This window comes from Paralichthys olivaceus, chromosome 9, assembly GCF_024713975.1.
Source record: "Paralichthys olivaceus isolate ysfri-2021 chromosome 9, ASM2471397v2, whole genome shotgun sequence".
Lineage (NCBI taxonomy): Eukaryota > Metazoa > Chordata > Actinopteri > Pleuronectiformes > Paralichthyidae > Paralichthys > Paralichthys olivaceus.
Genome location: NC_091101.1, coordinates 15,440,631 through 15,468,103, shown reverse-complemented (window position 1 = coordinate 15,468,103; position 27,473 = coordinate 15,440,631). Strand labels below are relative to the sequence as shown.

Genomic DNA, 27,473 nt, shown 5'->3' with positions numbered 1-27,473 from the left:
AGATCCAGTCACTTTAACAAAGATTTTACCAGCACACAATCATTTATCTGAGACTGATCAGCAGACCACCAATCCTGGCCGATCAGCCTGAAATTGGCCAATTCCGGTCACTGGCCAATCGATCAGTGTATCAAAATTTGAGATTAGCTTTGTATCTGTTTAGATTTATTCCTTAGACAATTTTTTTTTGTGAGGTTTATTGAGAGATTTGTTATTAACCCTGTAAAATAATGTTTCACTTTCTGGTTAATACTGGCACAGTGATATGATGTAAGGTAATGTTCAGTGCTAAATTGTTTTGAAGCTGATATGAAGGATGAAGCTGTACCTATGTTCTTGTTATACCCACAACATCAAAGTATTTAAATTCACTCATAAGTAATAGCTAAGGTTAGGAATGACCTGCACTGCTGGTTTGTGGACCAGTATTTTCCAAGGTTTTGAGTTTTGTCAGGATTAACAAGCTACCTGCCTGTGCTGGAGTGTTCCTGCAACAAATTAAGGCTCATAAGATTGTTTCATGTAAATGCGAAATCAAACTGACCCTTCACACATGTAGTCATCAAGACAATAACACAGGATGACATATGTGGGAACACATAGAATTTAATTGAATACTTGTGATATTGTATTGCTATTTGAGTCAGTATCTAACCAAAATCCAATTTCAGTATTTCATAAGTGCAACCTTAACAATAAACAATTAACAGTAAATCCCAATAAAATAAACAAGACAGTTGCTAGTTTGCTTATACAATCCCCTGCCCCTCCCTACATTTTGCCACCTTTGCTGACTACATTTGGGCTTCCAAACTAAAAAATATTTCTAAGAATCTCCCTGTGCAATGCCTCATTTAGAGAAAGTGGTGAAAATCTTTCCTCCATTAGTCTGACCACATTGTCTGCAAATGGCGTTCCTGTCATGCAGCGTTCACTGTGACTGACTTCACTAGATTCCATACATTACTAGAGCACATACCTTTCTAGGTATGTTTTAAATGAGTTTAAGACCCTTGTTGCTCCGCATGGAGAATAAAAACAATTGTACTTTCATATCTATAAAATGGAACTGCACCTCTTGCTTACTAAACAGAACATTTTAAGTTTGTTTTCTATTCACAACCAGCACCAAGTCAACAGATGGAATGGGGATTTATTATCCGTGTAGGGCACAGCAACAAATTCAGAACTTGACAGCCAACAAATCCTCCACATCCTCCACGAAAGCTTACAGAGCGGCTCGAGTTTAATCGAACAGAAAAACTTGCAAAAGGGAAGGCACACCTTTGACAGGTCATCAGCAGGGATGTATACAGACATTTTGGGGGCAGGGGCTCAAGTAAGAAAAAGGTGCACTTATTTTTTTTTAAATTTAATCTCTGACTAATTTACCAATTTATTCAAATTCCCTCACTCACACAATTGTTAAATACTTGACCATTCACACAGAGACAATGTTCTCCTTTACTTTCAGTAGGTTTATCACAAGAACACTAGAAACTATGTTTTCTATGCTACAAGTTTCTATTTTATATTGAGAATAAGCAGAACCAGAAGCAAATTGGCGTGTGAACCTCTTCCACTCAAACATTGTCCTCTTCTACTTCTTTACTGCTGCTTCAGGCATCTCATTGGTGCATTCACAGCTCACCTGTGGAGGCTCAGGTGCTGGTAGAGCGCTCACATCCTCCACCTCCTCCAGAGGCTTCTGGCTGCCCGTTCTGACCTGCCTCTCTGATAGGTGCTGGATCTTTAAAACTGAGTCAAATGTTGACCTGCACTCAGACTTCAGCTTTGCTTTGACCTCTCTGTATTTCTCCTAAAGTTTTCTCCTGTCCGTCTGTAAACTCAGCAGAGTCATCTGTGTTTCACAGAGCTGGGTATTGAGATCAGCTTTGAAACTCTTTTCCTGTTCCAGCATTTCAAAGAGCTCCAGATTTTCATTTTCCAAACTCTCGTTCTCCTGTCTGAGTTTCACTTCCTGCTCACTTGTTATAGCGTCATCAGCATTGTCGTCAGTTCCTTACTGAGCCCCTGATATCTGTCTCAGACATATCCGTTTGTAATTTTCTGCTTTCTCTGTTACCTGTTGAACTGTGCTATTTAAATCCTCGCAAAACTCTCCCGTCAGTTTTAACTTTTCTTTCACTGTCTCCAGTTCTGCACTGCACGCATTCAGCCTCAGTTTTTTGTGCTGTTTAGCCTGTATAGTATTATTTGGTAAATGTCTTCATCGTACATGGTGGACGTGTTTTTTAACATCTGCGGTTCTTTTCTGCTCTTCTCTTCATTCTCGTTTGCGCTCTCCATTCACTCCAATGTTAATCAGAGCTTCTGCTCGTTTAGATAATATATAGGTTTAAAGTGATGCATAACTAACACTTGATTGACAGGTGACGTCACCGTTAGCATTTCACTCCGGCTTCTCCCCCGTTGTATGCCCGGCTTCACCTGAGCTAACAGGCTGATTCCCATCACTGTCAGGATATGACAGGTATAAAAGCTTCTCTACACAGGATACTTCTCAAGCATAATTTTTCGGTCGTTCATCTCATCAGGGGTCTACAAAGGCATAGTAGCTGACATGTAACATTATAAATACATATCCACAATCTGAAAGATATTATTATGCTTCAAGTCAATCTCCTTCAGTTTAACTCGATTAACTACAACTGATTGAGCTGTGGGCTCCTGAGTCATGACACAATTACATTAGCTAAATTAAATGATAAATCTGCCGAAAAGAAACAGATTCAGCCGATGATATTTTCGTATACGAGTCTTATAAAAATATCTAAAAACAACAACCAACAAGTTGTTGTATTTCACAGTAACTCACACATAGGAAGACTAGAAGAAAAGGGGAATAACGCTCACTGATAAAATGAGCCAAACTCTTTGTAGGACCCACTCAGACGCACATACTGTCTTTAAATTAGTGTTATGTCCTGGAGCACATTTTTGTACTGAGTGAGGGTGTGGCTTGATGATGTCTTAGTTCATTGTGATGTTTAACTGGAGATATTGTCATACGACAAAAATCTGTCCATGTGAATAATCTTGTCCATGTTTCATACTGGTGTTTTTTATACACAATCCATGATCAAGTGTTCTGTATGCAGAAAAAAGGACTTCTACCAATATAATAATCCTTGATTTGACTCATATGTGACACCACTCATCCCTGAAATGAGTGCTTGAGGGAGCGCAAAACAAAAAAGAAAGCCAAATAAATACATATGCATGCATGAACAAACAGAACAACAACAAAAATTAGAAGTCACACATCAACAACCACATGAAGCTGCATGTAGGAAACAATGGGGGGAGGGTAGATTTAAAAACAAGTCCAGGACTCAACCTATAATTTGGAGAGGAGTAGGATTTTACAAATGGGTTTCAAAGAAACACTCAGAGATATTTAAAGCAGGTACAACACTAATAGCACACAATTTGATTATACCAAAAGAAGGCAAGAGAGGGGGGGGGGAGTCTACGTTCATATGTGCCAGGAAAAAACTAAAGTAGGACTAAAGTAATACATTCAATGGCAGCACCAGGCCAGCAGTCTGAAATGCAGCTCAAAAATCATTTACTGAATAACTTCACATTTCAAATTCACAAACCATAATCTGTGGGCTATTTCCTGATTCAAAGGCAGTGATGATGGCAAAAAGCACTTTTAAAGTAATGTGTTATTCATTCCCCTGAAATGTCCCCACAGAATACAAAATGAAGACACTATCATGATTATTAGACTGGGTGCAGTGCAGGTATTCTTTAAGTATCAATTTACTTGATAGAACTTTTACTTTTTTACTATAATGTAATTCGTGAATGGCTAATGTGCATCCACCATCAACTGCAACCGTTGATGACTTCATCCATCTAAATCGAAGACAGAGGAAGGGTTTGTTCCTATGGTGACTTCGAAACCCAATAATAACTAGCTCATTCTTTACCTATGACTCAAGGGAGATGAGCAAGTAAGGAACAGGGAAGCTGGGTGTCACCACCTCTGTCAATTACTCTAGTTACTTTCTTTTACACTGGTAATTCATTCACATATGATGACATGGAAGCATACAGGATCAAGACAAAGAGGGTCATTGGTCGGGCATATTAAATGTGTGCAGTCGTGGCAATAGCTGCTACAGTAATCACTATACTGCTGTTTCTATTTATTCTACTAGTTGTTTTATTGCAGGAAATGCTTGACCATTGTTTCACCTTTTCTGTTATTTTTTTAACCAAACTCCACTACATCCTGATTATTGTGTTTACTGTTTCCTCTGAAGAACTTCATTAATATATAAAAAGGTCAGACAGAGTGCTGCTGATGTGTTAAGTATAAATCATGTCTTATTTGGATATTAAAACATGCAAACTTGACTAAAAGTATGAACCTGTAAATCAGCATAATGTCTCCATTCCTAATAACAGACAGACACTGTAACCCTCAACACACTCAAATGTGAGAGCGGCACGCAGGCCCATGTTTAGAACGGGCATCTTGAGATACACAGAGCAGTCTGAGATTAGCTGTAATCTGTCAGGGGGACACTAAGGAGAGTCACAGAGGAGGAATGACACTGTAATCCCAACTAAGCACCCCCATACACAACAGATAACATGCACAGTCAAGAGTATTCATATCTGTGACAATCAGCTTACAGGTCTATCCAGCTCTCTACTGCTTGGTGAAATGGCAAGAGATAATACTTGTGCATATACACTGGGTAACTCCCCCCAAAAATATGTGGTGATATTCAGTCTTCAACCTGTGAAAGGAGGAAAGACTGAGTGCAGAAATGTTATTATGCATGAGGTTAGAACTTCAGAATAGGGGGAAATAGCATAGTTTGTCTTACTTGCTAGCTTGTCAATGATGCAAACTGAAGTGTCAGATACAGTCGCAAAAAACAGATGTTGTTGTGCTAATGTCATGTGCCCACAGACTACTCACAATAATATTACATAGAAACATAGTTTGGTCACCCAAAATGTATTTTGTTCATTTAAAATCCTTTTTGGAACAATTTCAGCTTGTTTTTTAGAGCTTATTAAATCAACATAACACCCTGACTCAGCTTGTACAAAATACATGCAACTCAAAAACAAGTGTCTTTTAAATACATTTTGTTAACTATAATCAAAGGCAAAATTATTTAAATAAGATGATAAAATTATGAACTCATAACTTTTGATAAAATGCTCAAAAACTTTGCAAATAATTCTCCAGCAGTTTCACAAGACACCAGAGAAAAAGTGCTAATTAGAGATGCTGCATTTGGAAAACAAAGATCTTATTCTGTTGCATGCTTCACTTTTATAAATTTGAGCATTTTAATTACAATGTGTACAGCCAATGGCATGGAAATCTCTTGGTTAAGAAATAGGCAATTTGTAACTAACTTCTTTTATCAAAAATGCAAATAGTTTCCTAGCTTTAATTTCTCAAATGTGACAATTTGCTGCATTTTGTTTATCAGTTCACTTTTGACATGCGTGTTTTTACTATTTCTTTTGGGCAACACTGTCGAGGGGACACAGGGCCCTGGCCTGCTGTAGCTTTCGCAAAAGAGACACCACAACATTTTGCTTCATCTGGTAAGTTTTAAATGGTTTGCTCCATAAGATTTCCCCCCCAATGCCCAATTGCCACCGTGGTGAATTTCTCAACATATCTAATTTAAAAAGCTCAACAGCAGAAATTATTCCCCAATTACTGAGGGTCATACAGTTTCACTCTCTGGAATACTTCAGACATGTCCATTAAGTTCCAATGATCAAACTCTGCTCTATGTTTTTAGATCACCCACGCCTCCCAAGTCCTGAGAGAGGGCTGGGTGTATGTTATGTTCATAAACATATTAACGTGCCCACTGGTACCTCCATTCACAATGGATGGAAAGGAGTGAATGAGAGAGATAAGGGTAAGCAATAATGCGAACGAATAACTACACATCCTGTTGGCTATTTTTGCACAACTTCCTGTCACAGCCCACAGAATTTGAGAAATATTATTGTGTAGTAACACTAACATATCTGTTTGAGTCTGTGTGTGTATGCACAGGCGCATGCAAGCGCACACACACACACACAGACGCACACAGACACACACAGACACACACAGACACACACAGACACACCTAGAAAGACAAAGAAGAAGAAGTAAGATTTAACAGTTGACAGAAAGTGTGAAGAATAAAACCCAGGAGGTCAGAGTAGTTGGAACACAAAATTCCTGATGCTTAACATTTTCCCCTTTAGGATAGACGAACACTGTTTAAAAGGGAATCCATGTCTGTCTGACTCTGGAAATAATTCCCAAACATGCACAGAGGTGACTGTTTGTTTGACTAAAGGACATGAGAGTGAACACAGTAAGTGAAACACTGCATGGACTTTACACCCAGTGAAGGCTTCAAAAAAACATCTATAAGCATGAGAAATGAACTGAGGTAAATACTCAATAACTCCAGGAAACATACGCTCAAAGACATTTGTTGAAAGTGTTTCTGAGTCACGGGAAATAGAAGAAGAATGAAATGCAGAAGACATTAGATAGACACTACCAGCATCACACTTAATAAGAAGCATGGCAGAATACACATCTAAGCAAACAGTCCAGGAGACGATCATTTTATCTACATACCTTTGATTGGCCACTTTCAACACCCTCACTCCGACCTGGACCATTTCTACTCGTCATCAAGACACTTGGCAACATCCATAATAACATTTTTAGGGCACAATTAGGGCTGTGATATAGATAGACAATGACCACTACATTTAAAAAATATATTGATCGCGTAAGCATAATACTACCAGAAACCAGCTGGATGAAAAATAAAGCCAGTGAGATCAAGTGAGAGAGAACAGTGAATGGCGATGTAAGGGAAATGTTATCAAAGAAAAACTCTGATAACGGCGAAGATGATGTATCAATATATATTTTGTTAAGAATTGAGGTTCACATTTCAAGAGGTATACCTAAAAAAATTTAAAAACAGGTTGTGTCATTCAGGAGACAATAGACGGATCCTGATTCGTGTTGTGTTAAGAGTCAGGTTCATGAAGCTGTTGCATTAAAGCTAAAAACAAAAGTGTTCTTTCTGAGGACTAAGGTTGATGTCCTGTATCAGGCACCTTGCATTTTCAATGAGTCAAATAGAAAAAGAAATGTTAAAAAGAAACTGCTAGAATGAGTGAGGAAAAGAAGCAAGCAAGAAAAGCAGGGTTGTGATTCTCATTTTATTCAGTGTTGTGCAGCTCTATAATCATCAGTATATATAATTTGAAGCAAATAAGAAACATAGTTTAGTATTGTATTGAAATAAATGGAATCATTTTTCTTCTATTTGTCTCCAATCATTCATCATCCTGCCACTGTGCAGTGTCAAACCCTACAACTGTAGGACGTAACATCCCTGCTGGCCCAGCAGGCTGACAATAATGCATCAGTTATCTTATGTAGTGACAGTAACATTGTGCCAGAGGCAGCAGCAAAAAAGAAATTAAAAGTGCTTTCGTCTTTCCACATGCAGAGTAGTGTCACAGGGGATTTGAACCAGACGGCAACACCAACTCTGCCCTTTGTGAATGTATTCATGATGGCACAAAACAGACAAGTTACATATTTAACTCAGCTGTATGGCTGCTCCTTTTGACAGGCAGTCAGGAGAGCAAATACTTACATTAAAATATTATACTTCCTTAGATTTTGCAATTTTATGAGGGCAGCAACTAATGATTATTTAAATTATTGATTAATTTCCTGACGTTTTTTTTCCTTCAAGGACTTTTAATCTATTGAATGTGAAAAATTCACAAGATTCATATAAATGTATTCCGACATTCACAAAGGATATAATGTGACTATTCAGCTGCCTGAGTACATCACATTAAGTGAGTGTAGGATAACAGTTTTAGAACTAAGAAGTTCCATTTTGCTGTAGTAGAAGAATAATCATTGATAGTTTTGAGACAGGTGCCTCATGCAAAATGCTACATTACATGGACCCACTGCCTACCCATTTGTGGAATGTATAACTATACATCTGTCAGGTACATTGCTCACCTTTTTCTACACACCTGTCACATGCAGTGAGAATAAGCAAAGCAAAGCAAACCAAACACAGCCCTCGGCTGAGCAGCTGCTCCTCTTCTGTAAATTCCAGTAAGAGCAGATCAAACAGAGGCCACTGTGCAGTTTAATCAGCTGGCTCACACATGGAGATTATTTCAACAAGTATCACTATTACATCCAACTCCTGATGTCTGAACAGGATATTAGTAAACGTGAGGGTGACTGACAACCTGCTGTAAGCTATAGAGTCTTAAAGTAGCTGTCAAACATCAATTCTAAACATCTACAGTCATTTGAAGACAGAAACTCTTGACAATGTTCGAACTATTGGATCTGAACATTCTCTGGACTTTGCCTTTTAACATATGAGGAATGCAACAGGAGTTGAATTGATATTTTCATCTGTGTCTCCTACATGTTTGGCACCTCTATTTCATCCTGAGATACTTGTATTCTTTATTTATTTATTTATGCATCCAACACATCATCAACACACTCGCTCGCAGTGAATCCTCTTGATCTGCTGCTATTTACAAGAGGGCTGGCATGAAAAAAATGCAGATTGTCCACAGCAACTGACTCAGACAAATGCGTTCTGACATACAGCCTGTCCAGAATGTTTCAGAAAATCATCTGGTCAGTGCAGGTCTGAAACCATCTTTAGAGAGACTCTGCGTGTTGATCTGTCATACTTGTCATGAAGTTAAGAATATTAAGGGTCATTTTGATCCACAAAAGGAGAAATGCTCCATTTGCAAACCTTCATTCTCATTCCACTACCCATTTCCACACCAGATGTGTCACATAAGGAGTTTTAGCTTTGACATTTTTTTTATAAAGAAACAACGCCTGCCTTCAAATCATTGACTTGTGGTGTGATCAACATGCTTCAAATATTAAAACTGCGGAGTCCTGCGAAGGTTTTCTCTATTGTATGATTCAACACCTATTTACATGTTTACTGTGTTTTTAGAATCAACTCAGTAAGTTAAGCTTTCCATGCCCATCACACCACCCGTAAATTGTTATTATCGCTGACTGCACCCCCACTCATGCACATTCTCTGCCTTCTTTAATTGCCTTATCTGCATTTCCCTTTTTTGACTTCTTTCCCACTGCTCTCTCCCTATATCTCGCTGTGTACCTGCTCAGTGCTCACTGATGGCTCACTTTCTTCACCTCGCTCAGACTTGCTCTGAGCCAAGAGGCCCCTGCCACTAGCAATCCATTAACCACTCCAGTTACATGCCGATACTCAGTCATCATATTCTTCCGTTCACAGTATGCTCCTCTTCCTCTGAGACATAAAGAGCAGGAAACTGTGTGTGCTTAGGTGTGTATGTATTGGGGGAAAAGAAGAGACACATAAATACGAAAGAAACAGGGGCAAAGGAACATCGAAACCAACTTCTCGACTTGACTCAGACTACTTGAGGCAGACTGGGTGACTAAAGAGTCGAGACCTGACTGGCTTAATTCATGGCGTTATCTTAAATGAAGCATTTGCTGAGGTGGTTCCCCCAGGAAGTAGGTGCACCGTTGCACAAACGCATATGCAGTCATGCCAGTGTGGCATGGGTTTCCGCTGAAGCTTTTACACAACTGCATTACTTTTGTGAGGAGGACAAAAAATCTATTTAGTTATTCATTGCAAAACACGTTCTGTAACATGACACTTGCAACAAAATATGATTTGGATTTGAGCTGTTAAAGTCTAAGAACAAAATTATACCTGATGCATCCAAAGGTTTAGGTTTTTCATATTCACAAATTCAAATTTTTCATGATTTAGAAAAGTCAAAAGAAATCCGTCTCTTACAATTATATATAAACATGACAGCAGTGACCTAACTGGTAGGCTGGGGTTACATGCATGAGCTAGTCAGCATATTATTCCACTCTGCAAATATTGAAAAAGAGAGAGAAATATTGACACTTGCTCTAGGGCTCTCTGAAAAGCATCAACTAGAACAGGTCAATCTTGTACGTCTATATGTTAGATTTTTTTGCTGCATGTCAGCACATACTTACAAGCATTCAGCAAAACCTTTCACCCAGAAAAGAATCTGATAAACTGCCTCAAAAAACTACAAGATGTCCCAGAGCCAGAATCTGTGATCTGCAAAAGTCTGCCTTGTATCCCAAATAACTGTCCATGCAGTGATCCCTAGCTAATCCGCCCTGTGCCTGCCTGCTGAGTTTAGCCGGCATGTTTATGTCAACAGTAATCGTGGATGCAGATCATCTGAGGATAATGCTTCAGGAGGAGCATAGCAAAAACTACAAAATGCCTGAGTCATACTCAGCTGCAGATGTACTTCTAAATGCAATGAATCATGTCAAGCATGCCTGTTAAACATAACTACAGGTTACCTGAGCTAAAAACGGAGACACACACCGACTCAAGGACGAACCTTTGAAAGTCAACACTCAGTTGATAAGGATGGTTTCAGTTTATATATTTTTCTTTTTGCGTGTGTGTGTGTGTGGGAGGGTGGGTTATGGACTCAGACCATGGTTGAGCCTGAGCTAGATGGAGGCAGCTGACCAATCAGGCTCTGAAATAAAAAATAATTCTAAATTTACAGCTCATATTAATTTAATCCACCATCAGTTAGTGAAGTACAGTTAGCACACGTTGTCCTAATTACTACACCCTGCAAATGTCCCTGTTACCCTGAATGTCACATCAAACCCTTTTAAAATTCTAGCAATTTACTAAAGTGTTGCTTGATGTTCCATGTGAAAAAAGGGACAAATCACCAAATGTTTGCATTGAACAGACAAAATCCTGCGTACAACCTAGACTCACACAGACTTAAATTAATTTTAAACATTCTGAATGATGATACACTTATTTTGACAAAATAAGAATATAAAAATTGTACTGTCATTAATTATGAATGCTGCAATAAAGCCATCCAATCCATTTGCTTTAATGTCAAACCCTGCTGAAGTCAGTGGTATTATTCAAACAACATACTGTATTTTTTTAAAATCCAGCCAGACTAATCCAAAAAATTGTGACCATGTCTAGGAAAAAAGGTGATGATTAAAACTGGATAACCCACCCACACTGCTTCATTCAGCCCCAGACAACACAACAGATACAGTTTCACACAAGGGGGATATTAGCTTGGAATACCACATAGTAAACTGAGTGGAGATTACATACACAGACACACACGTCACAAGTCACACATTATCACATTATCACATCATGATATCTCATCCTCTGAATAGAGGCAAAAGCAGTGGGTGATGACGTCATAGATAGTTGACAGATATCACCACACTCCAGATCAAGTACACAGCCACACACATCTCTACACTCCTTTACCTCTCTCTGAACTCTGACTGTGCTGTAGTAAAAATTCTGCCAGAATAGGCTCAAATTTCAGAGTCAGTGTTGTTCTTCAGTCAAGGACATGCCTCACTGAGTCAAACACACAGACACACACTCACACTTTCAGGTGACTCTCACTCAAAACCCAGACTCGTGTGTGCATGTGGGATCTCAGTACATTAAAAAAAATTACTTCCTGTCGATGACTCATGTTTACTTACAGCCCAACCCTAACTTGTGGGTACATTAACGCAGCTGTGGTGTTATCACTTCAGTGTTCCAGTATTTTCAGCTTCTGAGAGGGACCAATAAAAAGTGGGAAAACTAACTCACTAAAACTAAGTGTGCATGAGTGTGTGTGCGTGTGTGTGTGGTGGAGCAGTTTACCAGGCGACCGCATGTCTTCTGAGCATCCTCTATGGTTACCGTTTGTCTGTGTGTGTGTATCAGCTTTCATCAGTTGCTAGACATGGCCACAAGGTTAAGTTACACAACAGTTTGCTGTGGCCTGACGACAGACATCTCCACGAGTGACTCCTATGCTACTTTGGTCACACCAAGACACCAAGACACCACACCGAGTCACACATGATGCTGACACGACCAGGTTCACGAAGTGATGTCATCACGACTATGTCATCTTTAAGGCATTCGAGCCCCATACCACAGAATGTTTGCTCATTCATTTGGCACAATTCTACTGATGTTCTTTCAGTTTAAATCATTATCAAAGTATGCACAGTGATCTCTATAAAACAAATGTAATGCAACGATAACTTACTTAACCTGATTAATGTTGAAAGGTTGTTTGAAAATAAAATAGGGCTCTAAAATGATTACAATAATTATAGCTGTATAACTTTCATCAATAGCGATATAACAAAAGCTTATAATATATCCGTATATTGCTTATGCATTGTGACAGCATGGTGAGGAGCAGTAATAAAGAAAAGGTATTAATGTTGTGTGTCAGATTTGTGAGATGTTTCGCTGTTTATCAAGTGTCTGCCCATTAGGTAGAGTTTAAAGCCACAACTTTCACACAGACACAATAATCTGTAATGTGTAAACTTCAAATAAATAATAATGTGTGACATTTATCCTGATAGTTATCAATATCATATGATGTGTGTATCTTTATGACATTCTTGGCCAGGTCGCCCAACCCTATATTAAAACATCTGAGTCATGTGTTGACTTGTTGCACTTTTGCTGCACAACTTGCACAGGACAGGTCTTCAGAGCTGTAGGCACCAGGTACTTCCTCATATGATGAAACTTGCACTGAGCTGGATGGTGAATCCTGCACACGGGGTAATATTTCAAGCTGTAATGATCACAGCTTTGGGGGGGTGAAAGTAATTATAGGTATGGTCGCAGTTTGTTGCTTCACTTGCAACGTGAGAAGAAAAAAACGCAAACCTCTGCCTCGTTGTAGGTGCAGAGGAAACCTTTGATCCCACGTAAGCAAAATAGATCGTATAAAACATGTGGGATACTCACAAACTTCTTTTTCCCGTCTCCATCCTCGTAGTTCTTCTTTGACTTCTTGTCCTTCTTGGGTCCAGCAGCTGAGGCTGAGCTGCCCGTGGGTGGATCCATACTCAGAAATTAATCCTCGAATCGGTTGTCAAAATAAACCCGTGTGGCGGCGATCTCCACACACACAGACACACACTGACACAAAGACACTGTTGCCCCACACGGGGTTTTCTTCACTGTTAATTCACTTGGGCCTGTGCTAGTCCCCCCCTGGCTAACTTATTAGCACAGCGCTGCTAATGATTTGGTCGAGAGCCAACTACACCGAGCGAACCCCTTCTCTGAAACCGCCTGTCCGTCTTCCAGAAGGAGGGAAATTCAAAGCGCAGCCCCGGAGCCTCGAGACGAAAAGTACGAAAACAACCTGTTGAGTCAATACAACAAACACCGCGGACTTTGCTCCAGCAGTGTCCTCAATGTAACACAACGTGAAGCTTTAACTATGTGAGGTTTAAATCCGGAAAATACGCGACTCCATATGAGCTAACGTTAGCTTTAGCTACGCTCGCTAGGTAGAGTAACAGAGCTAAAACAAAAAAAGACACACAAAAAACCCGCTCTTCTGACTTCCACGAGTTGTTTCGGTGACCACAACACAAGCAGCGAGTCGGCGTTAATGATAACTAGTCCCCACAGTGTCTCCCAAGTTAGTTTCCATGACTGAGGGAAGTTTAGTTAACTTTGTCTCCTCTGAGTGACAGAGTGAGATCAGCGGAGTCTTCCTGTTCCTCTCTGACAGAACCAGGGGGCGGAGCCACGAGCTCTGCCGCTTCACCTGAGAGGAGCTGCTCCGAGGCTGCAGCAGCAGGAAGCAAGATCACAGCCAGAGAGTGAAGCTGCTGCTCATCGTCCACATGTCAGGGAGTGTATCCTGAAAAACACCGTGACTGAATGTTTCCAAGCGTCACTGATCAATAAGGAGAATGACTGAACACTGCCAGACAGGAGAGCCCTGGACACACTCCTTCCTTTTTGTTGCATTTTACCTGTGTGAGGAAGGTTTTGCCTCAATCTAAACAAAATACACATCACGACCTTGAAAATGAACTCATGTAGCATCACTTGAGAGGATTTAATAGACTGCTCCCAGCATGCACCACCAGGGAGTAGCATCACAGCCAGAGGAGTAGACTGCTCATCATATCAGAGGGTTTACTTAGACTGTAGCCTAAGTGAATGTTTCTGAGGATTGCTGATGTAAAGACAGTTTGGGAGATATAGGGAGGAGAGCCTTGACCACGCTCCTTTCTTTTGCCACATTTTGCCTGAGTGAGATTCTGTCAAAACAAAATGCAGATCAAAGCTGCACATTGAAATTGAGCTGAGAGTCTCACTGCTGTTAAGATCTGCAGCACAAAGCAAGCGCACACTTACAAAAAAGACTCTGGGACTGGAACTGTTAGAGACAATGTTCTGGTTATAGTTAATTCTCAGGGAGTTGATACACTGTTTTGTGCAGAGAAACAATTTTGCAACATAAGTGACGCCGTTGCAAAGAAAAAAATGTAAGAGGCATGCTGCAGAGTGCATGTTCCACTCCAGAGTGACTTGTTCCTTTTTCAGTAAAATGTCGTTCTTAAGTTGAAGTTACCTCATTCAAGGCTAAATACAACTTTAGATGATAAATCCATATAGTTATTTTAAATGCTTCCACTCTGGTGTGACTTGTTTTTTAATTGACATTTCACACATTAAAATTTGGATTTCTGCATTAATTATTACAGACGATGTTTCAAATAAAGTCTGTCAGAGGTTACAAGCAAAGCGCATGTCTGTGTTTATTGGTTTTTATTTTATACATGATTGTCTGATGTCTCTGACTCAGACATTTGCATTCTCACATGCAGCCCCTTTGGATAATTTCTGAAGTTTATGTAGTTGGGGGTTGGCGGGAAATTGTTCTACTTGCCAAGGAGCGGCCCTGCAGAAAAAAAGTTTGGGAACCACTGACCTAGCAATGACGCAGGTTAATATTGTGTCACAATCTAGAATCTAAAATCTAGAAGATGAGATGAAGAGGAAAAAGACCTGTAAACAAAATGTCAGTTGATCAGTGCAATGGAAAGAGCCACCAGCAGCAGGCAGCACAGGCCAGTATCAGTGATCACTAACTGGCTTGGAGTTTTATATTAGGGGACTGGTCTCAGGTATTTGGTTGATGGTGCTATGGAATTATCAAGTTCCACGGCTTCTAGGTGTTTGAGTACAGCCGGTACTTCTTTACAAGGAACTTTAAGCAGTGGCTTAGGTAGTTTCCCAGATCTGTGTTAGATGAGTTCAAGGAGGAAAGCAGTGACACATACTGTTCTGCTTATTTAAAGTATTTCATGTGTTGAAGAAGCTCTCTACAAACTGTAGTGTAACCTCCCATGTTGCCATTGCCACTCTTTCTCTGCTGGTGATATAACAAGTTACACAAAGCTTATCTATGTGACTCAACTTTCTGTCCTTGACCTTTAGGTTCTTATATGGGATCGACATTTGCTCATATATATATACGGCTGCACATTCCAAGACATTACACGAGTCATTTCTCTCATCTCTTATTTCCGGAAATGAATCAGCCATTTGAGTGTAGGTGAGACCTCAACTGTGCAAGTGCTACAATTATTAGTATAAAAATGTAGATCAATATAAGTCATTTTCTCCTCCTTATTTAACTAGTAATACCAGTGACAGTACCTAATTTGTGTCTCTGTTTAGTGCAGGTACATTTTTTTGGTATCTCGTGATGGTGATCTTTTAAATTGTATTTTAAACAGTTAAAATGGAGTGTGTATACAAAAACATCATCATTCAGGCGCCACCGAGCGGTTAAATTATGAACAGCAGGTGCTGCAGTTTCAATGGAGTTGAGACAACGCGTCAACCAAAGTTTATGTACAAATATGAAGCGCGTGTGTGTTTTAGACTACAACTTTATAATGTTCTCTAAAATGACTTGTTTGCATTTACAAATGTGAGGCATATACATTGGGTGGGAGTTATAACTGTACAAAGGAATATTGAAATTGCTTATAAATAGCAATTGCAGCAATTGACTGAATGAAGAAGACATGAAGCATGTTTTCTGAATGTGCGGAATAATTGATCAGGAAAAACTAAAAACAGCTTTTAGACGGTCTCAGTCCTTTTGTGCAAACACCATGGGACATTGTGTCCTTCTGTCTGCCTCCAATCTGCACAATGTTCTCAATGTCAATCTCCAAATGGGATCGTTCATCTCCAACGTATCTAGGGGTCAACTTTATAAATGACCCAAGAATTTTTCTGCCTGTGATCCCTTGACTTGATGATTTCTGTTCAGTGAAAGGCAGGGTTTTTCTTACCTCACACACACACACACACACACACACACACACACACACACACAAACACACACAGGATTACAGAGATAGGCTCATCTATCTGTCCTGGCATGTGAGAAGTGTTTTCCAACAACAAGATTGGGGAGGATTTGCGCATCACCTGTGGCAGCAGACAACAGTTTGGTTTATCGCACAGGACTCGTCATATGTTGTGGTTTTTTTCTCCTATTCTAGCCCCGAGTCATTCTCCGGATATTGGTGCTGTAAATTGTGCGAGAGGTTAATTAAGAGCTAAAGTGCACGATAAGGCCGGCAGCCCTATGGCTCTCATATAAACACCTCTGCGGACGCAGTCTATTAAATGATTACCAGTTGGCCTTTCACACCAGCAGCTGCAGCATCACCATCCACATACAGACCAGAAAGACTTCAAAAGTACATTTAAATACCTTTATGTGACGGTATAGGCCTACAGTCTGTCATTTAATCCATTTCACCATTTTACAGTATGGGAGATTGTGTGTTGATTGCATCATTTCACAAGACAAGACAGGTAAGTTACAGGCATACAAAACGTTATATATACAAACTGAAGATTCTCTCTGCGCTGACATAGCCTGTCACTTTGCTTTGGGAAATGAAAGTGATTCATTTTGTCAGGGCCAGTGGGAAATTCCATGGATTTGCATTCAAACTGCAGGAGACAGGTCAGATAAGCCACTATGTATATAGATGAATGAGTAGAAGCTTGTGAGTGGAAGCTACATCAGGGAGTAAACTGTTTATTTCCAAAGTGCTTTGCGGGGGTTGCAGTGGATGATGGATGGTTTCACAATTCGTTCATTAATTACCAGAAAATATAAGAGTCATAAATTTAATCAAGAGTTAAATCATCTTTCCAGCGGCAGCAGGCCCACGCACACCAGTCATCTTCTGAGATGCCTCCTGTGGTCTGAAGGGGGCTGTGGGTCTTGAAGTGGAAACATTTGGGCAATATTTGACACAGTTGAGTCCCTCACTCATCATGTTAGGTCTGGATGGGGATTCCTGTTTATTTAGAGCATCACATGTGTCCAAGACAACTCATCAAGGCAACTACCCCATGCAGGCACACAAGTCAGTCCTGAAACTCCCCCAAAGGGCCACAAGTCCCACTGGTCTATCCTAGCGGGTCCAGCCTTACTTGTAGGAGGTCCGGGCCTCTCTCAGCGACCTGTCATATGGCATGGAGGCGAAGAAAGAGTTCCGCAGTTGGCAGTTGATGAAGAACACAATGAGCAGCACCAGCAGGAAGAGCAGTAGGCACATGACTATGTAGGTGGTCAGGTCCGGTTTGTGGAGCTCGCCCTCCCGCAGCCCTCCACCACCTCGCCCCGAGGTGGGTCGCAGGAGAGCGGCCACGCTCACCGAGCCGCCGTGGGAGGCGTTCAGGGAAGAGGGGGCTTGCGTGGAGGACTGGGCCATGAGCACCAGGTCGAAGTCCGGGGTGTCGGTGGAGTTGAGGAGGATCTGCCTCAGCATGGCGCTCTGAGGGCTCACCGGCTGCGTCGGACGGCTGCAGGGCGACAAGACAAGGGGGAGATTATGTAGCCAACTGAGCCTGTGTGTGTTCAGTCTGTGCGTCCTATCTCAACAACACCGATTAAAATGCATCAGAAGTGATTCAGGTGCGAGGATTGTAGAAACATCCAAGGACTATTGCCACAAAGAACACCTTAATGTCTCGCAAGGTCACTGATAAACCCCCTCCAGTGACACAACATAATAATCTCAATTTATCTACACTACGAAGTATATGGACTCACTGCAAACTATAGATTCCTCTAAACTACATTTCCTTGTTATTTTATCTCGGCTCCATGCGTAAAAGGCACCAGAGCGCATGGATTAGTTCAGGGAACGACTTACTTTGGTGTGCGCTGCGAAGAGTTCCGCAGGTGAGCTGGAAAAGACTAAGTCCCGGCTCCGCATTCCTCAGCGTGCCCAGTTCTTTCCGCTCCAGCCCCGCCGAAGACGCGCCGTGGAGAAGCAGCGGGTCGATGGCTTCAGATGAGCGCCCACAGAACATATGTCGCTGGGTACGTGTGTTACTAAAACGCAAGCTCAACGCATCACATTTAACTTAACTGGTCAAATCCACGTGTCAGGGTCCCAGCACAAGGATAGGCTACATTACCAGTTTCCACTTGTTGGCGTTTCCATCCAAAACCGTACTGCCACGCGTTAATTTACGCGCAAACTGCGTTATAGCTACTGTGTTGACATCCAGGGTCGTTCACAGAGAAGAGTGAAGTTCAACTGTAGCGCGTGGAGAGCACACACGTCCCTACGATGGCCGACGACAATATCGGCTCTGCTGGTGCGCACAGGGCGCAGAGGAGGGACATGCCAGACTCCCCTGAATCCCTACCAACCCTGCGCGCTTTTATCCAGTCAAGGGTCTATACGTGTTGAATCGATGCCACCGATGGTCTGCCCTAACGGGATTATCGATCCGGAATGACTAATCAGACCAAAGGAGGCATTAGTGGAGGACAAAACGCAGCGCACCAGGTCGTGAGCAGCCTCCCATCTTCGCCCTGGGTTGCGTGTATTTGAGGGAGAAACAGAGGGAGAGAGACAGAGAAAGAGGGAGGGAGAGAAAATTGCAGATCAGGAGAGAGGGAGGGGGGAGGAGGAGGCACGTCACTGGACAGGGATGTGTAACTCTAAAGATAGAGTCACAGAAGAAAGTTCTATCTATCTATCTATCTATCTATCTATCTATCTATCTATCTATCTATCTATCTATCTATATATCTATCTGTCTATCTGTCTGTGTGTCTGTCTGTCTGTCTATCCATATATTAATTCATATCATCTATCTTTACATTTTTACATCTATCTATACACCCATAAATCTATCTATACATCTATTAATCTATATATCTGTATTCATAAATCTATCTCTCTATCTATCTATAATCATAGTTTATTCCTCACATTAATAACAAAGTGATGAGAGAAAGTTAAGTCAGAGCAGTTTCTGGGGCGACGTGAGGAATGTCACACACTGGAGGGATGAGAGAACAGAACAGGAAAGGGTGTGACATCGGTGAGTGTGTGTAAAATTCATAGCGGTGATTACATTTTAGAAAAGATCTACCATGTTGTCCATTGTCTGCGTCTTAGCGGCAGCCTCATCTGAAGCATTGGATATCTGAGCACTGTCCGCTCTCTGCATTTACTTTAGACTTACAATTACAAAGCAACCAATCTGCCCTCTGCCTCTCTGCTGTGTGCCCGCAGCAAAAAATGTGTTTGCTCTCCGTGAAATAGATTTTGCATCAGTGCACGACACTGAAATGAAGGTGCTCAAGATGGAGATTGGGAGCCAGTTTGCTCTTACATGATGTTTCGAACATGAGCATGCATACAAAGGGCCAGACCCTAAGCTCTGACGATCTGTTTCATATTCATCTGCACCTGTTCTGTCACAACAGAACGGCTGGCAGGCAGAGACCAAGGACAGAGGGTCACACACACACACACACACACACACACACACACACACACACACACACACACACACACACACACACGCACACGCATACAATCTTACAGTAAAGAATCCCTAAACTGGGAAAAAAAATTGATGCCGCATGCACATTTGCAGAGACAGTAAAAAGTTTGTGGCAAACTTGTCTATAATAACAGATAAATACCTGGCAGCATCCTGGTGTCCCACATCAACTTTGTATTCAACAACAAAGAGGATTACAGTGGGCCAGAGTTTAGTGGAATGTGCATCTCCCATGGGAAATCTAAATACAGCCTCAAGCCTTGTTTACATACGTGCAGGGACAGCAAGAATTGTGACGGCTAAGGAGATTACTGGTTATTATTCGTTTTTTTGGAATGTGGCACTTCTATGCTGCTTCGCTATGGGCTTGCTGCTATCCTCATCCCCATCACGCACATAGTCTCACACACACACACACACACACATTCCCTTGATACTGACTTACATAGATTTCCTGGAGACCTACTCTAAACTTAATAATAATTATGACTTGCCTAACCCATAACCCTTAACATTAACCTTAACCTAAACTTAACTTTAACCTAAACCTTGACCTTAGAATATAATGATTTACATTACAGAGACTTGCTTTTGTGTCCATAAGGAAGACAAGTCCCCAAAATGTCATCGTGTTAACAGATGCTGAACCCCACAACACGAATCACATGGCCCACAGCCCCACACACAATCCTAAAATGTCCTGAATCCATGAAGCCTATAAGTCAAACTGATCCTCATGAAGGAGAAGTAGGCCAAACAAGGATATCTGTACTAGTATGCAAACACACACACAGTCACACAAACAGGCACAATATGAGACATTTTGCCAAAATCAGCTTGTGTCTTTAAGAGGTGATCAGCGTCACATTAGTAAAACTCCTCAGGCAGCGTGGTTCAGTTGAAAGGGGGGAAAGAAAGAGAGGAAGAGAAGGACTGTGATATAGCATGACACATATGTTGACTGATGCCGTGCTCTATGACTAATTGTGAGAGTTATCAGGCGTTGCTCATTAGCTGTAACCCATGACAGTGGAATTTTGATTAGGAGGGGCGAATTGTTATTCTCTACCACTAGTGGCACTTCAATGAGGGTCTCAGCCAATCTGAGCCCACAGCCCCCTCCTCAACCTCCTCAACTCTGTCAGGCATCACACAAAGCAATGGCCTCTCTCCTTGTCTCCTTGTTCACGTGTGCGCTGTGTGTCATACATGCACACGAATACACGGGCTGTGCACATCTCTGTTTTTTGCTCTTTCACCTTTCAAGTCTGACTTGAAATATATTTGTCTTTTGTGCGTTCTTATGTCCCTTTTCTGCTTCTTTGTTGTGTGGTCTGTTTCGTCTTCTTCCCTCCCTCCCTCTCTCCCTTTTTCTCTCTCTCTACAACTGCGCTTTCCAACTCTGTTTCTAATCCTATTAATCCTTAAAAACAGGGGGAAAGACAAGTCATCCATGAAGCACTGAAGAGCTCAAAAAGGAGATAAACAAGAAAACTAAAAGTTAATTTTCCAGAGTTTAATAATGTTGTTTTTACAAGATGGAAATAAGAGACACAGAAGTGCCTAAAAGAAGCTTAATGTTCCTGCTGATGCGACATAACCAAAGCAAACGACGGGCTATGTGAGTCAACAGGGATTATATGTGTATGTGTGCGTGTTATATACACACAAACAAACACACACACACACACACACACACACGCTCCTCTGCAGTGTCAGCGAAGTGGAGAATTGGGTCTACTCAGGGGTAGTTATTATTTTATTACTCATATTTTTCATTATTACCACGAGGGAGAGAACAAGGTTTATGGAAAATCCTCCCTCAGAGCTATCTGCCACTGTTTTACATCATTAAGTTTCAGTCACCTCAAATTATGCCACGTCAAATGAGGGTGAAGTAAAGAGCACTGACAAAAAGGTAATCTGTACCCACAGCAGCGCTCTCTTGAGCTGTAATTCCTTTGAGACGAAGATTGCTTGAATCCACCGGGTTTTGTTTATTTTCTTGCCTCATGAAAGAGTAATATTGTTTTTCTGCTTTCCTCTGTGCAGCGGAGCTATACCCACTGCACAGGCAGGAACCCTACAGCCACCCAAACTCAACGCCTGTAGAACTGATCTATTCCTGATTTTCACTTGTTCTCTGGCCGACGGTCGAAGAAAAACAAAAATGCACTAACATTGTACATTCCCATGACTCATAACCTAACCTTAACAACTCAATGCTTAATGAATGCTAACCTGGTTCACAGCCTTTCAAAGTTTTACAAGGACTGACCCAAAATGTCCTCACTCCACAAGGTCTGTAACTCAAACTGGTCCTCACAAACAAAGTAAACATCCAGGGCACGCACGCACACACACACACACACACACACACACTTATGCTTATACACACAGATGCGTCTCGTTTGGCACACTCTTTGACATAATGCATTCCCTAGCCCCTGACCCTAAACCTGATTCTAACCCAAACCCTAAAACCAACTCTTAACCCTCAAAAAGCCAATTTAATTTGTGAGGACGAGGCAAAATGTCCTCACATCGTCAAAATATCCTCACAATGACGCACACACACACACACACACACACACACACATACACACACACACACACACACACACACACACACACTAATACACACATAAGAGAGAAATATGGAGAGGAAACACACAGAGCCACATTACACAGACAATATGAACACTAATAGCAACACAAGCAGCCGGGGCACCATTATCTCCGATGTCAGTACAGTTACGTTCTCTGACTGACTGATTTCCAACAAAAACCTTTAACAAACAAAACATGTGACACAAAAATGTCTCCCTCTCTCATCTTTTGTAATTACCTACATTTTCTCCTCGCCATCTTCTTTTTAACCTCTGTGGAAAAATCAGCTGGCAAAACAGGATTTTCTTCCTGTCAGCGCATCAAACGCCCCCATTGGCAGAAATAAGATGCTCTACAATTAGTCACTTGATTATCTCGCCAGAACACCAAATGCTGCCTCTCATCTCAGGGAGGCATAAAAGGACAGGCATTGACTTTCTTGGAGAACAAAAAGATGCTTGAAATGAGCAGGAGCTGCTGCAACCTCCAAAACAAACACAAACATTTCTTTTATTTAAGCTACATGTATTTTGAACCATAGACTGTGTCTTCACAGACTGTGTCTTCACAGACTGTCTTCACATCCTCACACTGTCCAGAAATGAAGTCAAAATAACCCGGACACGAACGGCCTCATCTTGGACTGATGATGTCATTTGTAGCCGGAGTCTGGGCAGTAGTGATCGTGAAGTGGAGCCACGGCATCAAAGTCCAGCTGAAAACAGCCCTTGATCATTCATCAGTGTGATAAAAACTAAAATGAGAGAAACCTTCTTTGAGAAAAAATAATTTGCCCTTTTTGTCCCATTTGCTAACATGGAGGACGCATGTCACATCATCCATCTTTATATACAGGGTTTGATATTTAATCTTAATGCATATGAAATTATTTAATTTAATTCCAATATTACATAAATACATAAACTTCACATTTTACTTAAACTGTACAAATTTCTATTCATAGGCTATCATGTTCTATTGCAATGTGGCCTAAAGACAACTTCTATCTTTACTATGTCGTTTATATACTGCAGTGTGTAAGCCCGGATGTGAGTGCAGGTCAAGTGGCCCCTCAGCTCTGTGACTAACAGCACTCTCAGCCTGTATCAGCCACCAGTGTGTTTCATAGTGTGATCTTGAGAAGAGTATATAAACAACAAGTGAAGAGCAGAGATGCTGAAGCTCTGCCAGCTTCTCTGTTTCTTTTTTTTTGAATAATTTTGTGCCGGTTGTGTTTAAGATCAGTGGAGCAGGTTTTGGGAGAGGGAGGGAGGGAGCACCCCAGATAAGTGTGTGCTTGTCCAAGTGTGGGGAGGGTCCCTGGTTCAGTGGCCATGCGATAGAGCAGGGACTCACCCGAGGAGCAGGGGAGAAGAAAAGGGAAACTAAACAGATCATGTGTGGGTGGGTGGTTGTGTGGTCCAGGTATTACTCATGTTAGCACAGTCACATCATCTGGATTTGTCTTCCTTCTTGGGACAAAAAGCAAGTCTCTGTAGCGTAAATAATTAGATTTTAATGTGAAGGTTAAGGTTAGGGTTGGTGAAGGTTAGGCAAAGGTTAGGAACTATTGCTTTGTTTTGTGTACATCTCCAGAAAATCAATGTCAATATTATATGGTTAGGGTTAGGGGTTAGTTTAGTTTAAAATGTGTAAATGGTTTGTATTTATATAGGGCATTTCTAGTCCTGATGACCACTCAAAGTGCTTTAAAGACAGTTTGCCATTCACACAGTGCATCTATTAGCAGCACTTTTTTCTAGGGGCAATTCGGGGTTCAGCATCTTGCCCAAGGACACTTTGGCATGCAGACGGGGAAGACCGGGATTGCACCACCGACCTTCTGGTTGGAGGATGACCGCTCTGCCCCTCAGACACAGCCGCCCACGTGTGAGTGTGTGTGTGTGGGTGTCTGCTGTCTGTCAGGTCAGTCTGGAGGAAGATGGGATGGGGAGGCAGTGAAAATCAGACAGAAAAGGCCAAACTCTTCTGATGTCAGTTTGGTGTTAAAGCCACCTGAGTCAGACAAATCCAGAGATCCAGAAAGATGAAGAGCCAAAAACACGTGGAAATAAAACATGAAAAGAACAACAAAGCAAGAAGAGGTAAAAGAAACAAACTGAAAGTGGCAGAGAATAAAAGAGATGCCGTGCATCAGAATAAAAAAAAAAAAGATGGAGACACAAAAGGAAAACAAAAGGGTGAAATAGTGAGTGAGAGGAGGTGGAGGTAAAAAAAAAATACAAAACAAAAAACAGAACCAAAGACAAACCAGAACAAAGGGAAAGAAAGACAAAGTGAGTCAGAAGACAGATGGAGGTACAACAGCTATGGCTAGCCCATAAAAGGGAAACTATGTTGTACGCACATAAATATACTGAGTTGAAATGTTGCTGTATATTACGAGCAGCGGTGTTGGGATTATTATAAACATAACTTCCTCTCCATGCCTCAGTCATTCTCCTTTCATACTCACACACACTGTGAATAGGGGAATGTTCACAATCCAGGAAATGTTGGAGCAGTTTCTCGGCAGCATTATTCACTGTTCTCAGTGATGCTGAGAGAGGGACTCAGAGGTGGATGACAATTCTGATGGCTCTGTGACAATGAGCCAAATGCTTCTAATTTTATGATGATCATATACAGGTTTAGGTTATGAACAAATTACTGTCCTGTGGTTGTATGCCTCCTTTAACCAGTGCAGTTTCAGTCTTCATACATTTTGTTGTCAGGTTTATCTGAGGACACTGTGACCTTTGACAATTACATCTAATCAGCTCATCTTTGAGTGAGAACAGGACAAAATTCAAAATAATTCCCTGAAAACAGACATGGGATATTTTATTAAAGAGACTTAAAACATGTTTAGTTAGCCCACTGTGACTGTAACCTTTGACTACCTAAATCGAACTAGTTTATTTAACTCTAAATGAACATATATACAAATTGGAGAGGATTTTTTTAGGCTTTTTTTTGAAAACGTGTGCCCAAGGCAAAATGTGGGTTCCATTAGATCCCAGTGACCTTTAACCTTTTAATATATTCATCTTTGAGTCCAAGTGAATGTTTGTAGTAGATTTGATATAATTCCAAATGCGTGTTCCTGAATTTATCACATTGACAACAACAAGAAGGGCACCATGAAGTTGACCTTTGACCCTCAACCACCAAAATCTGATCAGTTCATCCATGAGTCCAAGTGAATGTTTGTAACAAATTTGAAATGGCTCCCTGGAGATGTTCTAGAGATATTGAATTCACAAGGCAAAAAATGATTTGTGAGCTCTTCTTGGCCTTTGACGTCTGACCTTTGACCACCAAATTCTAATCACTTCATTCATGAATCCAACTGAACCTTTGTACCAAATTTGTAGAAATTCCCTCAAGGTGTTATTGAGATATCATGTTCACAAGAACAGGTGGAATGGACGGATGGACAACCAAATAACACAACGCTTCTGGCCACTGGATGTCACCAGTGTGGAGGCGTAAATCTCTGCTGTGAGAGTTTAAAAAGCCCTATTCTGACTTCTGTAGAAAATCCTTGTTGTTTTTTTTGTTTTCTATGAAACTCAGAGGTTTAATATTTGTTACAATGTTAGTTATAGTGTGAAATGTTGCCTCATGTCTCAGTTTATGACATGAAGAATAATAGCTCTCAGCTCTCAGTCGGAGTCGGTAAGACTGAAAGTATAACTCTGGAAAACCTGTATTTTTCATTTTGTCATGGCGATCATACAGAAAGGAGTTACTGATATCTGATGATTTATCATGTGTCAGATGGAAGTTAGTTGTGGCATGTGATAAACTGCAAGGTTTCCCACATGGCAGGAGAATTCAGAGGCAGAATAAACATTGAAGAAAATGTATCATCCTGGAGGCACATGAAAAGAGATTTCCTCTCATGGTCAGAGCACGAGTTGGGCAGAGTTGGGCCAAATCGTATCCACAGAAGAATTTAAATAGGTTTAATTGGATTAGGTTAAACAGCAAGTCAAAGACTGCATGCCTGACTGAGCTCCCTTACACACCAAGAAGCATCTGGATTCCGCATGATCAGGCAAGTTCTGAACCTCAATCAGGGCGAACAGAAGCCATCCTGCGACGACTGTTATTAAATTTGTGACAGTTGTAATGACAATGATGAGGATTTCCGAGTGCAAAATGTATCCTGTGAGACAGATGCACATCCGACACATTTATTTTATGTGCATGTGCCGGTTTCCTCAGTGAGTGCCCTGAGTGGCTGCTTTCCATTCTCATTCCTCACACAGCTCACACACACACTCTTCTGGGACTGGCCGTGCACCTGGAGGGCTTGTCAGGGAGTTGTCACACGGGTCCCTCCATCCATCGTGAATCAGAGCACTGTGGCTCAGAAGAATTGGTAAGCACTCAACAAGTCTTTTGTTCTGATAAAGCCCCCTGATATCCCCTTCCTCCTCTCCTCCATCAGCCCTCTGACTGCTTCAGAAATGAGATATTGGCGTTTCACCAATGATGTCAACTCATAACAAAAGTCTCAGACCTATAGATTTATGATTTTCACGTCATTGAAGTAAAAAATGACTTAGAGCAGGTTGGATGATATTCTCATGATGGTAATAAAGGTTGTATCTTTAGTGATAAATGGCTATGATTGTGGGATGGTGACAGCTTTATCCTCTGCAATTGCGCTTTGGTTTGTTTTAGAGGTTTGTCTTGATGAGGTCCTCTCCGGGGGGCTTTGTTCTAATGAGATACTGAGAGCAGAGACTCAGATGGCTTAAGGGGGGGGGGTGAATGATGGGGTCTGCGTCTGCAAGCTTGCGTGCAAAAATGCGGACTGACTCGCAATTGTATGTGAGTGAGCATGTGCTGGAGTTAGAGCCACAGAGAGAGCTTAAGCCTTTCTGTGGTTTTAATGCCTTCATTGATATGTGAGCGTTTGTTTGTTTGTTTGTGTACATTAAAGTTTGAATGTGGATAGTTACGACACAGTCTGGTGTGTGTGTGTGGTCAGGCTTATCT

General features: G+C 41.2%; 2 protein-coding genes across 3 annotated transcripts in view; both read right to left on the bottom strand.

Moving 5' to 3' along the window:
- Nucleotides 1-13,717, bottom strand: part of LOC109626963 (protein diaphanous homolog 1) — a 90,865-nt gene extending 77,148 nt beyond the window's left edge. The window contains exon 1 of one of the 2 annotated variants that reach the window (XM_069531226.1): nt 12,942-13,717. In XM_069531226.1, coding sequence (XP_069387327.1) covers nt 12,942-13,040 — 99 coding nt within the window. In that variant the 5' untranslated portion in view covers nt 13,041-13,717. The remainder of the gene's footprint in view (nt 1-12,941) is intronic. The other variant, XM_069531227.1, reaches the window with a different exon arrangement.
- A 3,007-nt stretch (nt 13,718-16,724) lies between these two features.
- LOC138411358 (small integral membrane protein 32) lies at nt 16,725-18,899 on the bottom strand. The gene is made up of 2 exons (XM_069531228.1): nt 18,197-18,899; nt 16,725-17,843 (listed from the first exon to the last, which is right to left on the bottom strand). The coding sequence occupies exon 2, from the start codon at nt 17,807-17,809 to the stop codon at nt 17,468-17,470; it is 342 nt and encodes a 113-aa protein (XP_069387329.1). The 5' UTR covers nt 17,810-17,843; nt 18,197-18,899; the 3' UTR covers nt 16,725-17,467.
- Nucleotides 18,900-27,473: the final 8,574 nt, after the last annotated feature.

Excerpts from the sequence above, each read along its gene's own strand:
- LOC138411358 (XM_069531228.1), bottom strand. The coding sequence starts at position 17,809 with ATGCTGAGGCAGATCCTCCTCAACTCCACCGACACCCCGGACTTCGAC.